Raw genomic sequence first — 17,133 nt, 5'->3', positions numbered from 1 at the left:
CACCCGTCATTCTCCTGAACTTCAGTCGATAAAGGCCGAATATATCATATCTTTCTTCATCTCAGAAGTCAATTGATTGAAACTTCTTTAAATTGTTTATAATGCAATTATAGATATTTTGATCAACCAATTCAGACATATTTTGAACAGGTGAGACTTGAACCGAGATCACCTTGCCCAGAGGTAAGGACACTACCACTACATCACAATACAGTTATATACTTTCTTAAGTAAGGAGATCAAAGCTATACACGTGATCCCAGATACTTTAGCAACACGTCCCTATTTTTAGACTCAACTATGTTTGTGAAAGATGCCAATGTTCAGTTTTCCTTCCTAATCACTTTCTGTAATGTATACTAACTTTTCTGATTCATCTGAGGGGACATCCAGGCCTCTTTGTGTTGTGGAGCTCTCTGCAGTTTCTCTCTGCTATTATATTTAAGTTAAATCTTGGCTGTCAAAACTATATTTTAATCTCTTCATTGCCTATTTGAAACTTTCTCATTCCTCCTTTGCATTTTAGTTCTATTTATGATTTTAGATTGTTTGCTTTTCTTCAGTTCTCAGTACATAGTCAGTTAATTTTTAAGTGCACTGTCCCTAGTCCTGAGAGCCTTATTGTTTTCATGTTGTTATTCTATTTCTTGTTAATGTTATTTTTACAAGCGAAATAATGTAGCTGATTTAAATTTAGAGGACGGTTATTTTGGCTACATATGCTCATATGGATGTAAGGGAAGTGCATGTTGCTTCGGTAAACATCATTGACAGAGGAAATTTCTCGAATTATTTAGACAGTGGATGTCCTACACTTCATGATTATGTCGTGTTTAGACTGTTCCTGATTGAAATGCAATGCATAATAACAACAGTTATGTGCAATACTTCCCTTTTAGTCTTGTTATTCCCAGGAACACCTTATTTTACTTATACTACTCTTGTGTCAATCTAGTACTCAAGGGTGGATCTCAAGAAGTCCTGGAATATTAGAGGCTTTTTTCAGATAGTACATTCTGCTTTGAGTCGGTTGTGAAATGTTTTACACAATTTAAGGAGTGGAATTATCCTGATGAATTCTTAACCAGTGCTATCGATAATAGATTATCAGGGCATTCATTTGCTGTCAAAAGTATGTAACATAACAAAAGTGACTGCACGTTAAAAGTAATTAATTGACTGAGAAGTGCTTTTGGATATTCTGTGTATGTTGTAAAGTACAATATAAATTTAAGTTTTTAATTCAGACTAATCTTCTGACATGGTGTAATATGCTGTTAAAGAATTCAGAATTGGAAGTGCTTGGGTCAGTTGATATCTGTGGAGACAAGTTAATGTTTCTAGTGGGTTAGAGCTAGAATAAGGGTCGAGACCTGAAAAACAGGTTGGTCTTTCCACAGGAACTGTGTGACCTGATTGAATATTGTGTAGCCTGATGTCGAGGCTGCATAAAGGATTCTAAACTTGTGGGATTTTTCTCCCCCTCAGTCTTCAAATAGACGCCAGCACCCTCTCAACAAGCATCTCTTCCGACCGTCCACATTCATGACATCGCACGAACCTCCTGTCTATATGGATGACGAAGATGACAGGAGCAGCTTCTACAGCAGTCAGCTTGATGCAGCCGCTGACGAAGAGATCTCGGTAAGTTCCCCTTGAGGCCAGGTGGCCCGGTATTTGTTGGTGTGGGCCATCTTGCATTGGGCCTTGTTCTTTAGACTTTTCCCCTTTATCTCAGAAAACTGTTGTGCTGCTAAGTGGTGAGAACGGGAGTGCCTGAGATCTGGATGAAAGATGAGCCAGTGGTGTATCTCCTTAACCAGTGTGATTTAAAGATAGAGAAAGAAACAGGAACAGAAGGTGGGTAAATTATACAAAGCAAAATTCTGTGGCTGATGCATATCTGAAATAAGAGCAACCAAATAAGAGAGAAACTCAGGAGATCAGGCAGCATCTGTGCAGAGTTGATGTTTTGGTGAATGACCTTCCATCAGAACTGGAGAGGAAGAGAGAGATGAGTGTTTAAGCCAATGGAACACGTGTGGGGGCATAAAGGAGAAAGGTCTGTGATGGGGTTAGGCCAAGGGAGGTTATGTTAAAAAATTCATGATACAATAATGAAAAGAGCTAAAGACTAAAGAGCATAAAACAAAAGATTTTGTACAAATGTGGCGTGAATTGTTGCATAAAAATCATCTGAATGCAGCATCATGTGGTAAAAACAACAAGCTCAAGACCAAAGTCAAAACGTGTGGTGCTGGAAAAGCACAGTCAGTCAGGCAGCATCCGGGGAACAGGAGGATTGACGTTTCGGGCATAAGCCTGTCTTCATGATTCTTCCTTGATGAAGGGCTTTTGCCTGAAACATTGATTCTCCTGCTCCTCGGATAGTGCCTGATCAGCTGTATTTTTCCAGCACCACACTTTTTGACTCTGATCTCCAGCATCTGCAGTCCTCACTTTTTCCTAGCAACAGTGCAACATTTGTCACTGGGCTTAATGACTGTGTCAAGCAGCATGGTTCATAGATTATCTGTTCCAAACTGAAAGTTCCTGGATGATGTACATATTCACATGTAGGTTTACCACTTCACAGGCGACTGGTAAAAGGGTCAAGGAGGAGGGAGTGTGCTGCATGAATGAGGTTTCCTTGGTTTATGCCCAGCACATGTCTCATTTAAGTAAAAGACTCTAAAACCTGTTGCCTTTACTAACGGAAGTTTCTATTCCTTAGGCTTTGTTCATCAATGATTCATCTCAATTTACTCAAGCTGCATCAGATATTGTGTCCTTTGGTTATGTTACTTTTCAAATCTACATAATTATCTATATTTAAACTGTCAATGGGATAAAATTAACATAAAGGCAATTTCCTGATCAATTTGACCTTTCAAGGTGTTTCTGATACTCCATTATGAATTAGTTTTAAATGTCTCATGAACGGTTGTTCTGTGAGAAATATAAAGCTATTTTTTTAAAAATTTATTCATTTGCAGGATATGGGTATTGCTGGCTAGATAAGCATTCATTATTTTTGAGATGGTAGGGGCACTTACTTGAACTGTAATTTATCTGAGAGGATTCACCACAGTGCTGTTAGGAAGTTTGACGATTTTAACCCTGTGACATTGTTCCAAGTCAGGATGTGGCTTGGAGGAGAACCTTGGTAATGTTGTCTTGGATCTGCTACCCTTATTCTTTTAAATGGAAAGAGTCCTGGGTTTTGAAGCTCCTGTTAAAGGCTGGCACTTCCTCCTGTCATAAATTTAATTAAATGTATTATTTGCTCATTATCACACAGTTTTGAGGTCTCATGAAATATAAGACATAGAAACAGTAGGCCATTCAGCCCATCAAGTGCACACTGCCATTTGATGAGATCATGGCTGATCAGATCAACTCCCCTTTCCTGCCTTTGCCCATAAACCTTGATTCCCTTACTGTTAAAAGTTTGTTTGTCTCAGCCTTGAGTGTACTTAACGAGCTTCAGCAGCCCTCTGTGGTAAAGGATTCCTCATTTTCCCGATCCTGAGAGAAGAAATTCCTCCTCATCTCTGTCTTAAATGAGCGTGACCCCTTACCCTAAGATTAGGACCTCAAATCGTCTAATCTCTCAGAAGGGGAAACAACCTCTTCACATCCATCCTGTCAGTCTCCTAAAAATCTCATACATTTCATTCTTCTAAACTCCAATGAGTACAGGCCCAGCCTTCTCAAACTGTACTCGTTAGACAGTCCCTTCATACCTGGAATCAACCTTTTATAAGGGTCCTTTAACTAAGGCAAAACAGCCAAAATTATTCACCGTAATCTAGGTATGGTCTGACCTAATACCTTGTATATTTTTAGCAAAATCTCTCTATCTTTATAAATCCATTCTGTTTGAAAGAAAGGTCAATATTCCATTTGCCTTCCCTTTTACCTGCTGAACCTAGATGCTTGCTTGCTTGTGAATTATGCAATAGGACTCCCATATCCCTCTGTTCTGTAGCTTCCTTACAGCCTTTATCCATTTAAATAGCGTTTAGTTCATTTATTCTTCCTGTCAAAGTGCATGAACTCATGTTTTCCCACGTCGCATTCCATCTGCCAAGTTTCTGCCCAGACACCTAATCTGTCTATGTCCCTCTCCAGGCTACTTGTATCCTATCCACCACTCCCTTTCTCCATCTGTTTTTTTTTGATCATCTGCTCTCTTGGCTGCAGTGCATTCACTTTATACGTTAATAACTTGGATGCGTATTGTAAATGATTGTGTCCCAGTTTTGATCCCTGTCACACCTCGCTCGTTACAGGATGCCATCCTGAAAGTGCTCCCTTTTTCCCAACTGTCTATCTTCTGTTAGTTAGCCAATCCTCTATCCATACTACTGTACTACCTACAATAGCATGGACTGTTGTCTTATTAAGTACCTAACATTTGATGAGATCATGGCTGATCAGATCAACTCCCCTTTCCTGCCTTTGCCCATAAACCTTGATTCCCTTACTGTTAAAAGTTTGTTTGTCTCAGCCTTGAGTGTACTTAACGAGCTTCAGCAGCCCTCTGTGGTAAAGGATTCCTCATTTTCCCGATCCTGAGAGAAGAAATTCCTCCTCATCTCTATCTTAAATGAGCGTGACCCCTTATCAAGCACCTTCCGAAACTGCAAACATCTTGCCTCCCTGCTTCTCCTTTATCCCTTCTGAATGTTACCTCCTCAAAGAATTCTAATACATTTATCAGTCATTGTGAGCTCATGCTGACTCTGCTTGATCAGATTATGGATTTTGAAATCCTCTTCTGTTGCATTCTTTGTAATAGACTCTAAACATTTTTCCAATTACTTGAAGCTAACTGGCCTATTGTTGCAACTGATGGCAGTGAGGTAGAATGAATCTCAATTTCAATACCGTGAAGGTGAGGGGAGGAAGAAGTGTGTGTATAATCTGTATAAGGACAGAAATAAAAGCAAGAGTTGGCTTTATAGTCACAGTTGTGCCCTTTACTAAGATCATCACTGAACGTTTATATCAACTCCATTTCCCTGCTGTTTTGATTCCCTTGGTGCCGTATTAATTCTGTCTTGACTGAAGTACCTCAGCTCACTGGGACAGAGAATTTCAATGATTGACAACCTTCTTGAGCTCCTCTTCAGTCCATGCTGGGTGACCCTCATTTTGAGCTTAGACTACTAGACCGAGCCTCAATGGGGAAAAGGGAAACAGTGTCTCAGCAAGGTCCTCCATCAGGACCTTGATGGATTTCAGACATTGCAATGAAATTGGCTGCTGTTCCCTAAATACCAGAGATTATAGGCCCATTCAGCTTGACCACTCCTCATAAGACGGCCCCCTCATCCCTGAATGCAACCAAAGATTTTTGTATCAACTCCCAAGATAGTAATTACAACAAATCTGCCTTATTCTTCATATGCAAGAAAGGTTAATATAATTACCTTAATATAATTGCTTGCTATACCTGCAAGTTAACTGTGATGAATGCATTGGGCCCTCTCATTCTTTTGAATGTCAACATCTTCTGATTTCTCACCCTTATTTTGAAAATAAAGCTGCTCTATTTGCTATTCCCCATATTATATAGGCTGAATACCTTTCAGCCTATAACCTTTTTATGTCATCCTGCTCCCCTGAGATTTGTGTTTCGAACAAGGAATGCATGAGAAAAGTTTAATCCTAGAATCCCTACAGTGTGGAAACAGGCCATTTGGCCCAACAAGTCCACACTGTCCCTCCGAACAGTAACCTACCCAGACCCATTCCCCTACTCTAACCCTCTACACTTGACCCCTAACTAATGCACCTAACCTACACATCCCTGGACACTCTGGGCAATTTAGCGTGGCAATTCACCTAAACTGCACATTTTTGGATCATGGGAGGAAACTGGAGCACTGGAGCAAACTCACACAGACACTGGGTGAATGTACAAACTCCACACAGACAGTTGCCTGAGACTGGAATTGAACTCTGGTCCCTGGCGCTGAGAGGCAGCAGTGCTAACCACTGAGCCACCGTGCTGACCTGCCCTTTGAGCAATGAAAGATTTTTAGCTTTAGATATATATTATTTTTCCTTGTGTAATTGTATTGCTCTTTCATGAAGCCAGCACAGGCATAATGTGTTGAATGGATGCATACTGCATGATCATTCATATGTTGTGTGTGTATTAGTTATATAGACATGTGTGTAATATGCATATAATGTATATGTTCTTAAGTAAGCTCATTTGATTTACAGTGCAGTGTGATGGCAACACTGGGTTCAGTTGCAGTGCTTGGGTCTAACAAGAGAGCGAGACTATGGTCTGATAGGACAAAGGCGACTTGAACTTCTCACGTGTCCTCTTTGATAAAGTATTTTAGGCATCAAAGATTCCGAACCATTTTTCTCACCCTTTTGATGGTCATTTCAACTTGTTGTTTGCTGATTCCCCAAATGAATGAATTACTCTTATATGATTCACTTCTTCATAACCTTGCAGTTTATGTTTTGAAAAGCTGTAAATACTCTGTTTAGCTTCTTTGTTTCTCTAGAATTAACCCTATAAACGTCTGCCCTTCACCACCTTTTCCCAACTTGGTCACCACCCTTAGTATATCAACACTGTCTGGTTTCCATTGCTTTAATGTCTTTTCTATAATTTGGGATGCACATCTCTCTCTCTCTCTCTCTCTCTCTCTCTCTCTCTCTCTTTCTCTCTCTCTCCCTCTCTGTCTCTCCCCCCCCGCCCTCTCTCTGTCCCTCTCTTCTCCCCCCCCCGGTCCATCTCTCTCTCTGTCCCTCTCTCTCTGTCCCTGTCTCTCTCTCTCTGTTCCTTTTCTCTCTGTCCCTCTCTGACTCTCCCCACCCCCGTCTGTCTCTCTTTGTCTGTGTGTCTCTCTCTCTCTCACCCCCTCTCTCTCGCTCGCCCCCCCCCTCTCTCTCTCTCTCTCACCCCCCTCTCTCTCTCGCCCCTCTCTCTCGCCTGCTCTCTCTCTCTCTTTCTCTCTCTCTCTCTCTCTTTCTTTCTCTCTCTCTCTCTCTCTCTCTCTCTGTCTGTCCCCCCACCGCCCCTGCGCTCTGTCCCCCCACCGCCCCTGCGCTCTGTCCCCCCACCGCCCCTGCGCTCTGTCCCCCCACCGCCCCTGCGCTCTGTCCCCCCACCGCCCCTGCGCTCTGTCCCCCCACCGCCCCTGCGCTCTGTCCCCCCACCGCCCCTGCGCTCTGTCCCCCCACCGCCCCTGCGCTCTGTCCCCCCACCGCCCCTGCGCTCTGTCCCCCCACCGCCCCTGCGCTCTGTCCCCCCACCGCCCCTGCGCTCTGTCCCCCCACCGCCCCTGCGCTCTGTCCCCCCACCGCCCCTGCGCTCTGTCCCCCCACCGCCCCTGCGCTCTGTCCCCCCACCGCCCCTGCGCTCTGTCCCCCCACCGCCCCTGCGCTCTGTCCCCCCACCGCCCCTGCGCTCTGTCCCCCCACCGCCCCTGCGCTCTGTCCCCCCACCGCCCCTGCGCTCTGTCCCCCCACCGCCCCTGCGCTCTGTCCCCCCACCGCCCCTGCGCTCTGTCCCCCCCCCCGCCCCTGCGCTCTGTCCCCCCCCCCGCCCCCGCGCTCTCTCTCTCTGTCCCCCCCCCGCCCCCGCGCTCTCTCTCTGTCCCCCCCCCTCCCCCACGCTCTCTCTCTGTCTCCCCCTCCCCCGCGCTCTCTCTCTGTCCCCCCCTCCCCCGCGCTCTCTCTCTGTCCCTCCCTCCCCCGCGCTCTCTCTCTGTCCCCCCCTCCCCCGCGCTCTCTCTCTGTCCCCCCCTCCCCCGCGCTCTCTCTCTGTCTCCCCCTCCCCCGCGCTCTCTCTCTGTCTCCCCCTCCCCCTCGCTCCCTCTCTGTCTCCCCCTCCCTCTCTCGCTCTCTCTCTCTGTCTCCCCCTCCCTCTCTCGCTCTCTCTCTCTCTGTCCCCCCCTCCCCCGCGCTCTCTCTCTCTCTGTGTGATTGTAATCCCACTGACCAGTTTATCATTCCTCCTTTGTTTTTACTCTGCTTCTATTTATAGAGCCCTGGCTATTTTTCTGCCAAGTTCTTTCTGTCTAAAACTAATAAAGTGAGGGTGGGAGGCTTCACTTATCTAACTGCAACTGCACCTCAGTTTGTGAATATTTTGTTTCTGTTTCTATGAAGAATGTTCCAGAACATCATCCACAGCAGTTACGTACTGTGATCACTTTGATTTCAGAGCTGCTTCTGTTTCATTGAATTTCCTGAGAGTCAGTTGTCAGAACTAAGTAGGTAACTGTTTGATATCATTTGCTTTGGTCCAGTTTGTTTGGCAATTGAGAGTATATTACCTGCTGCGCATCAGGATTGAAAATAAGCTACTGTGACCTTCAGTTTTCCTTTAGTCTTTTATAACATGTTTTCAAATGGTAAATATTATTAGTTTTTTTTATTGCAAAGCGGTTGTGCTCAAGCACTGTAATATCCAGATGCAGCGAGTTATATCCTTGAAAGAATGGAAGTGAGTGATCAGTTCCATATGTTCCAGCCCCCTGTCACTTTAGATCCTGTTGAGCTTCAAATGATCAGACTCTAACACCTCCACCCCCCAATCGTTGTCCGAATTATTTCGATTGTCTTCTCTGTAATATGAAACATGGTTCCATTTGTTTCAGCAACTGTCAGTTATGTCCAGGAAATGGCCATTCTTTCAGCCTGACTCAACCAGTGTTTATTGCTAGGCTGTTGAACTGCTGAAGCATCACAGCAGACCCATTCCCGCACCTTTCAGTTTGAGGGCGTAGAACGGTGTTCGGTGGGAGTGGGGGACAAGTCCTATTCTTTTTGCTTGCTGAAAATAACTTTACATTTCCCACTCTCAATTTAACTGAAGATGCACCTATTTAGATGAGTGTTCCATTGCATGAAATCTTTGAGATTTCTATATGGAGAGAATAGGTATTCTTGCTTAAATCTGTCCTCAAGCATGTATTGAATTCAAAGTGTGTTTTAGTACTAACGTAAGCAGTGTGGTGCATTCCCAATTGTACGTATCAGTATCTATTATTCTCAGGTCATATATAGCTTGTTTAAGCAATTTAGTGATCCCTGTAGACAAACCTCAAGAATTCGGCACAAGCCCTTCTGCCCATGCTGGCCCCTTGTAAGGAAGTAGTTATTAGAAATCCTGGTAAATCTTTTCTAACGTCAAGTGCAAACTGCTTTCTCTTTTGCAGGATGATGAAAGCATTCCACCTTCGTTTCGCCACACGGCCGAATACAAAGAAATGATGAGCTTGAAGAAACTGAAAAAGCAGAAACTGGAGATGATGCAGGCAGAGAGCAGTTTTGTACAGCACATCGGGTTCAAGGTGGGTAACAATCCCAGGGATGTTGGGATCACGTCTGGATTTGAAGCCCTTTCAGCCTTCAGTCTATTCTGAGATTACGCGATTGTTCCATTCCCACATTATAAGAAAATGGTGTAGTAGCATCGCCATTTAAACCAATGGGACTAGGATCATGTACGTTTCAGTATATGTCAGGAAAGTTCACATTCTATAGATATCAGTATACAAGATAATGAGAGGAATAGACAGAGTCAATAGTCAGAGACTTTTCCCCAGGGCAGGATTGACTGGTACGTGGAGTCATAGTTTGAAGATATTAGGAGGAAGGTATAAAGGAGTCGTCAGAGGTAGGTTCTTTACGCAGAGAGTTGTGAATGCATGGGATGTGTTGCCAGCTGTGGTGGTGGAAGCAGAGTCATTGGGGACATTTAAGCAACTGCTGGACATGCACATGGAGAGCAGTGAGTTGAAGGGTGCTTATTTTACATTCGGATTAAACCTCGGCACAAAATCGTGGGCCAAAGGGCCTGTTGTGTGCTGTACTTTTCTATTTTCTATGTTTAAATTCTTCAATCTCATTATACCCAATTCGCATTGAAGAGAAGCGCGTTATAGCAGCTGTACGTGTAAGTCAAATAGTAGTGGAACTGTTTGCTGTATTGTGTTGTTCAGTGAACATTAGGACTCTTGTATAATTAAATTGAAAGGAAAGGTACAGTGTGGCAAAAGATTAGTTGACAACCAGAGGCATAGTAAAAGTTTCAAGAGCCAACAAAAGATGACTACAAAAAAGTAGCAAATAACTTGGAGTCATCGCAATATACAACACAGAAACAGACCTGTTGATCCATTTGTCCGTGCTAAACAGATATCGTAATCTAATCCCATATGCCAGAATTTGGCCCATATCCCTTTCACATCCAGATGCCTTTCAAATGCCATAATTATATCCACCTCCATTACTTCCTCTGGCAGCACGTCCCATACATGCACCACCCTCTGCGTGAAGAAGTGGTCCCTTTTAAACTTGAGAGTAAGCCAGCAAGTATTATAAAACTCTGTGGTATAACTGTTTCTTTAAGTATATGAGAAAGGAGGGGGGGAAAGGGCCAATGTGATCAGAGGTTCCTTAGAAAGTGAGGCTGGGGAGCCAGGAAATTGTAGAGGAGCTGAGTATTTCACATAAGTCTTCACAATAGATTAATAGGATTCTGAAAATGCCAAGCACAGAAGCAAAAAGTGGGAAGGAAGTAAAGGGCGAATGAGAATAAAGGGTACAGGCAGAAAGCAGGAGCAGGGTCCAGCCATGGTCATATCAAATGGTGCAGCAGGCTTGATAGGTTGAATGGCCTCCTCCTGCTTCTATTTTCTATAACTATTAGCAGAAAAAAATTAATAGGAACTCATGGGGCTAAAAGGTGTGATGGGTTGCATCCTGGGATATTAAAGCAAATAGATATAAAGAGATAGTGGAGGCATTGGTGATAATTTTCCAAGTGTCGTTAGACTCTGGGAGAAAAAAAAATCCTAGATGATTAGGAAAACATTGAAAATAACACTGTTATTAAAAAAGGGAAGGAGACAAAAAAAAGTAACCATATGCCAGTTAGCTTAACACCTGAGATTGGGAAAATATTGGAGAGTCTATGAAAGGATGTAATATTGGTGCATTTTGAAATACTTAATCAAGCAGAGTCATCATTCCTGACAAATTTATTCAAATTCTTTGAGGAGGTAACAAGCAGGTCAGATGAAGGGGACCGTGGAGTTGTAATGTATTTGGATTTCCAGAAGATGTTTGATAAGGCTACTTAAAAATATAAAAACCCAGGGTTTTCTGGGTAATATATTGGCAAGGATAGAAGATTGGTAATTATTAGAAGATTTGAATAAGGATAGCATTTTCAAGATGGTAACCTGTAACTAATGGAGTGCCATGGGGATCAGTGGCCACAGGCCACTTACTTACTACGTTACTTACCTCATCCAATTCACTATTATATATTGTAAGTGAATGTACAAGAATTTACAACACACACATTTTTAATCAGTAAGGGAGTCGGCGAATGTAGAGAAAAGTCAGGAAAGTGGGGTTGAGGGTTATCGGCCATGATCTCATTGAACGACAGGGCAGACTCAATGGAACGAATGGTCTATTTTCTGCTCTAACATCTTATCGTCTTAACTCTAGCAGCAACAGATTGATCACATGATGCTTTCTGGTCTTGTCAGAATGACTTTTTCTATGTAAATTCAATACTATGCAATAGTATTACCTTAGCTGATTTAATTTAGTTTAAAATATTTTTGCAGAGTGGAAAGTGTTGGTGAATTTCAGATACAGGTCAGAAGCAAACATTTAAGTTGTTTGTTAAAATAATTGAGAAAGAAGGCAGTTCTATTGACCTCTACTCCCGTCTTTTTAATTGATAGTGTGACAACTGTGGCACAGAACCAATTCTTGGATTACGTTGGCATTGTCAGGACTGCCCACCAGAGAGTTCGGTTGATTTCTGCGACAGTTGTTCAGACTGGTAAGTTACTGTGATTGCAAGACATTGGTGTTCTATGTGAATGCTCCTAGTTACATAATTTGTTGTAAAAAAAATTTATGGATAAGACAACAAGCTGAGTCCTATTTGGCCTTGGGAGGGTGGTGATGAAGCCTAGGTCCACCGACGGTGCTGTTTGGAAGGGTGCTGCAGGAATTTGACCAAGTGACAGTGAAGAAACAGTGGTATGTCTCTCAAGTCAAGATTGTGTATGGCTAGGAGTGGATGATCATGGTGATGGATCAGCAAGGTGCTGTTAAAGGAGCTTTGGTTGCAGTGCATTTTGAAGGTGGTATATGTGGTGCAGGACATGAATGTTCAAGGTGGTGGATGGAGTGCCAGTCAAGGGGGCTGTTTTGTCTGAGGTGGTGTTGACATTGCTGAGTTTTTATTTGGAGCTGCACTCATCCAGGATTGTGGTGAATCTCTCTTACAGTCCATACTTATTAAAGGCTATGGGCCAAGTGCTGGAAAATTGGATCAAAATTGCTTGTGTTGAAGACCTCTAGGGTGGCACAGTAGCTCAGTGGTTAGCACTGCTGCCTCACAGCACCAGGGACCTGGGTTCAATTCCAGTCTTGGGCGACTGTCTGTGTGGAGTTTGTTCAATGTCCCTGTGTCTTTGTTGGTTTCTTCGGGTGCTCCAATTTCCTCCCAGAATCCAAAGGTGTGCAGGTTAGTTGCCCATAGTGCTCAGAGATGCATAGGTTAGGTGCAATAGTCGGGGTAAATGTAGAGTAATAGGATAAGGGAATGGGTCTGGGTGGGTTAGTCTTCGGCGGGTCGGTGTGGACTGGTTGGGTAGAAAGGGCCTGTTTCCACACTGTAGAGATTGTAGGACTCTATGGTAGACAGGTTTGGGGGATTTGCTTAGGAAATTTCAGCTTCTGAGCAGCTCTTTCAATCGCTGTATTTATGTGGCACATCCGATTCAGTTCCTAGTCCATTGTAGCCCCCAGGAGTTTGATAAAGGTGGACTCATTGAATGTTGAGCGGACTGTTGGGCATTACACTGTGAGAGAGTAATGTGCGTAGAGATCCACTATCTGACAAAGAGGATGAGGACTGAGCTACCAAATGTATTTCTTTACTACCTGGTTGAAGTGTTGCTAGAATTTTGAATGTCACTTTCTGCGATTACTTTGCCCTTTTCCATGAATGTCTGTGAACTTAATAACAGGTTTTGGGTAGATGATCTTTTGTAAGAGATTTTTGATAAAATGTCTGTGAAATATCAATCTGTCTCCTCTCCAGGCAGAGCTGCCTCCTGCTTTTACCACTTATTTTTCTCTTGTTCCCAGCATTTACATACTTATTTTCTGTTATCTATACTTATTGAGTTACCTGTTTGAAATGGCTTTCAGTTATTTGCATTGCATACTTCAGTGAACACTCCAAGATACACCTTCAAAGCTTGCAATTCTAGTGGTAATGTTGAGTGAATTTGGACAAAACGATTCCAGGATTCACAAGTATAGCATAATGGATCAATAATTTTACATCCTGTCTTCTAAAGATGGGTGCAACGTTTTGCCGGTAACTTCCAGAAGAGGGGTTGATCTCTTGAATCACACTAACTCTTCACAGGGGGCACTGAGTAGTCAGGGAAGCAACTGCTAGTCTCTGAAGCCACATTAGACTGAACGAAAGACATGGTCAGTCACTGGCAGCTATCGTTGTCTCCAATCCCAGATTCCATTTGGGCCCTTTTGAGAGATTAGGCCAAGGATTGGTTCCATAAATTCAAATCCTATTCACTTGAATAAGAAGATTGAAGGCAATGTGATCAAGCTGTTTAAAATGTTAAAGATTCAATAGGATTGATGCAGAGGAAGGATCACTTGGAACTACTTCCACAAAAGGGAATTGGACATTTTAAATCGTCATTGCTCAAAAGGATACTGATGCTTGTGGTCAGTTAGCACTTCCAAAATTGAGTGTGATCTTTTGATAGGCTAGAGTACCATGTGTTACAGAGGAAGGAACTGTGGAATAGCAGTGAGATTTCGAAAGCTGTGTGCAGAAATGAATGAAAACTAGCGAGCAGATGTAAATATTTATCTCCAGGGATTGTGAAAAGCTCTCGTTAGGCTACATGCTGGAGTAGTGTGTTCGATTCTGGGCACCTCCCCTGAAGCATGTCCTCACCTTTGTAGTTATCGTATGTACTTTACAAGCAGTTGGGGTTAACGTGTCTAAAAGGCAATTTCAAATCTCACCAAGTTGTTTCATTGTCTTTATTTTGTTTGTTCCTCTATTTCTTTAGCCTGTATGAAACGGAGACTCACAAAGCTGACCACCAACTGGACCCTGTCTATAAGGCTGAGACATTTCTGGACAGAGATTACTGCATGTCTCAGGACACCAGTTACAACTACCTTGATCCAAACTACTTCCCAGCAAACAGATGACACAAAGGGCAAAGTTGGGGAGGAAGAAAGAAACAGACTCCCGGAGGGAGTTGACTCTCTGTTCTTCAGTGCATTGCAAAGTCAGGCTTCATTCGTTGATTCCTTGCACAGATCGAAAGCGTCCTGCTGCTGTTCCAAAAAAATAAAGTCAGTGTCCGCAGGTGAGCTTCAGTGGGTCCCCTCATTGACTATGACCCTGAGCTGCCCGTGGCCCTTTACAAGTCATTCAACAGCAGGTGAACATTCCTAACGTACAGTGGGTTTCCTTGAGTTGCCTTCCACGCACTCTCCTCTGTCTGTCTCATGCTCTCTCTTGCTCAAAGTTCTGTTCACATCTGTTGATGGAAATGGAGGAGGAAGGGAAGGCAAAGCAGTTGCAAACTGCGCAGGCCCAATTATTTAATTCCAAAGGCAAGATCAGTTTCTATGACAAAGACTGTACTCTTAACCATAATATGATGTAGATAAATGTCTGTGTAGGCGAGTATTTATGGAACCACGATACGTTAAAGTTTCCTATTATGTTGTGTAGTGTGTAGTCCTAGTGCCACGAAAGGGAGCTACCTTTTGTTGTTGGAATGAAAGTTCTAGGTTTTACACAAGAGAAAGTTGAATTTAACAAACTAGTAAAATTGACTGTAGCGATGCAGGTTAAGATCCTGAGCATTGAACTTGCCTAACACAATCAGCTGCTTACTCCCGAAAGGCCTCATGCCTTCTCAGCCCTTCCCCCGAGCAACCGCGAAGCACTACGTGAGGCAAAGAATGCCAGGGCAATAATGAAGAAATGTGGATGTGTTGTCCCTTCACACCCAATGTCACGTCTCTTCCAACCAGCCTCCGCCTTCTCTCCTGCCCAACAAAACAAAACTGCACGGAAGAAGTTTGAATACAAGTGAGTCGTCAGTGAAAGTGTTTTTAGATGTAATGTGATATAAAACGACTATGTAATGTGTACTAAAATATGGTGAAAAAAGTACAGTGGTAGCAACAGTGTACATCACTTTATATAAACACACCTCCACCAACTTCAGAATCAAATAGACCCCTCCCTCTCACTACCCCTTTAAAATGGGAATTGTCCCCACAACTCATTAATAAAACTGCCTGTTAAAGATAATCAAGTATTATAATAAATTCCCTTTTTTGTAGTCTGCACAAAAGCTCCAATTGCTGAAAGATTGTATTTTTACGATGTATTTAAATGATTGATTGATACTAGTCAGCGGTGAGCACTGGGTTCAGCTGCAAACTTTTATACTAGTAGTTGTGCATTGATTAGAACATTTTTGTACGGTTTCAGTTTCTGGCCTCATATCTGTGTGTATACAATATGTTCTTATACAGATCTGTACAACTGTCAGGAGAGCTGTGAGAAATAAAAAAAAACATGTGAAACTAGTCTCCTTTTGTATTACAGTCCCTCTCTTCAGCTCACGGACTTAACACCTAATTAGATAACCTATTGTGAAGCAGATTTATATTGGCTGGGTGTCCACTGCAATAAAATTCACTCATGGTTTTCATGCTCTGAATTGAATGGAAAAATTAGCTTCAATTTGCTTTAACCGTGAGGAGAAAATGCTTTTATACGAGTGGCCTGTCACACTCCAGCGCACTCCCGTACGAAGCAATACTTTGAAATTTGAATACTGTGGCTCTGAATGTAACTGGAGCAGCCACTTGAGCCAGCAAGCAGCACTGTAGCCCGAGTCTGAAGGCTGACAATTCAGATCCCACTCCAGTGTTGTTTCATTTGTTCATGGAATTTGCACTAGAAAATAGAACATTGCAGTGCAGTACATGCCCTTCGGCCCTCGAAGTTGATCGACCTGTGGAACCAATCTGAAGCCTATCTGCCCTACACTATTCCATTCTCGTCCATTTGTTTATCCAATGACCATTTAAATGCCCTTAAAGATGACGAGTCTACTACTGTTGCAGGCAGTGCATTCCTGCCCCTATTACTTTGAGTAAAGAAACTACCTCTGATAACTGTCCTATATCTATCACCCCTCAATTTAAAGCTATGTCCCCTCGTGCTAGCCATCATCATCAGAGGAAAAAGGCTCTTGCTGTCCATCCTATTTAACCCTCTGATTATCTTGTATGTCTCAGTTAAGTCACTTCTCAACCACCTTCTGTCTTAACAAAAACAACCTCAAGTCCCTCAGCTTTTCCTCATCTGACCTTCCCTCCATACCAGGCAACATCCTAGTAAATCTCCTCTGCACCTTTCCCGAAGCTTCCATACCCTTCCTATAACGTGGTGACCAGAACTGTACACAAGACTCCATGTGCTGCCGCACTGAGTTTTGTACAACTGCAGCATGACCTCATGGCTCCGAAACGCAATCCCTCTACCAATAAAAGCTAACACAACAAATGCCTTCTTAACAACCCTGTCAGCGTGGGTGGCAACTTTCAGGGATCTTGGTACATGAACACTGAGATCTCTCTGCTCATCTACAGTACCAAGAATCTTACCTTTAGCCCAGTGCTCTTTATTCGTGTTGTTCCTTCTAAAGTGAATCACCTCACACTGTTTTGCATTAAACTCCATTTGCCATCTCTCAGCCCAGCTCTGCAGCTTATTTATGTCCTTCTGTTACCTGCAATAACTTAATGTCATCTGCAAATTGACTACCTATCCTTCTACACCCTCATCCAGGTCATTCATAGAAATGACAAACAACAGTGGACCCGAAACAGATCCTTGCGGTACCCCACGAGTAACTGAAATCCAGGATGAACATTTCCCATCAACCACCACCGTCTGTCATCTTTCAGCTAGCCAATTTCTGATCCAAACCGCTATATCACCCTCAATCCCATGCCTCTGTATTTTATGAAATA

At 43.1% G+C, this 17,133-nt stretch overlaps 1 protein-coding gene across 2 annotated transcripts in view; it reads left to right on the top strand.

Moving 5' to 3' along the window:
• The window catches only part of zzz3 (zinc finger, ZZ-type containing 3), a 117,501-nt gene extending 101,821 nt beyond the window's left edge, over positions 1-15,680 (top strand). For both annotated transcript variants that reach the window (XM_072574756.1, XM_072574757.1), the window contains 4 exons: positions 1,489-1,644; positions 9,201-9,335; positions 11,748-11,848; positions 14,133-15,680. In XM_072574756.1, coding sequence (XP_072430857.1) covers positions 1,489-1,644; positions 9,201-9,335; positions 11,748-11,848; positions 14,133-14,277 — 537 coding nt within the window. In that variant the 3' untranslated portion in view covers positions 14,278-15,680. The remainder of the gene's footprint in view (positions 1-1,488; positions 1,645-9,200; positions 9,336-11,747; positions 11,849-14,132) is intronic.
• Positions 15,681-17,133: the final 1,453 nt, after the last annotated feature.

The sequence above is a fragment of the Chiloscyllium punctatum genome, chromosome 7, assembly GCF_047496795.1.
Source record: "Chiloscyllium punctatum isolate Juve2018m chromosome 7, sChiPun1.3, whole genome shotgun sequence".
In the NCBI taxonomy this organism is placed as follows: domain Eukaryota; kingdom Metazoa; phylum Chordata; class Chondrichthyes; order Orectolobiformes; family Hemiscylliidae; genus Chiloscyllium; species Chiloscyllium punctatum.
Note: the sequence above shows the minus strand (reverse complement) of the source record. Positions and strands in the feature narration are given on the sequence as shown.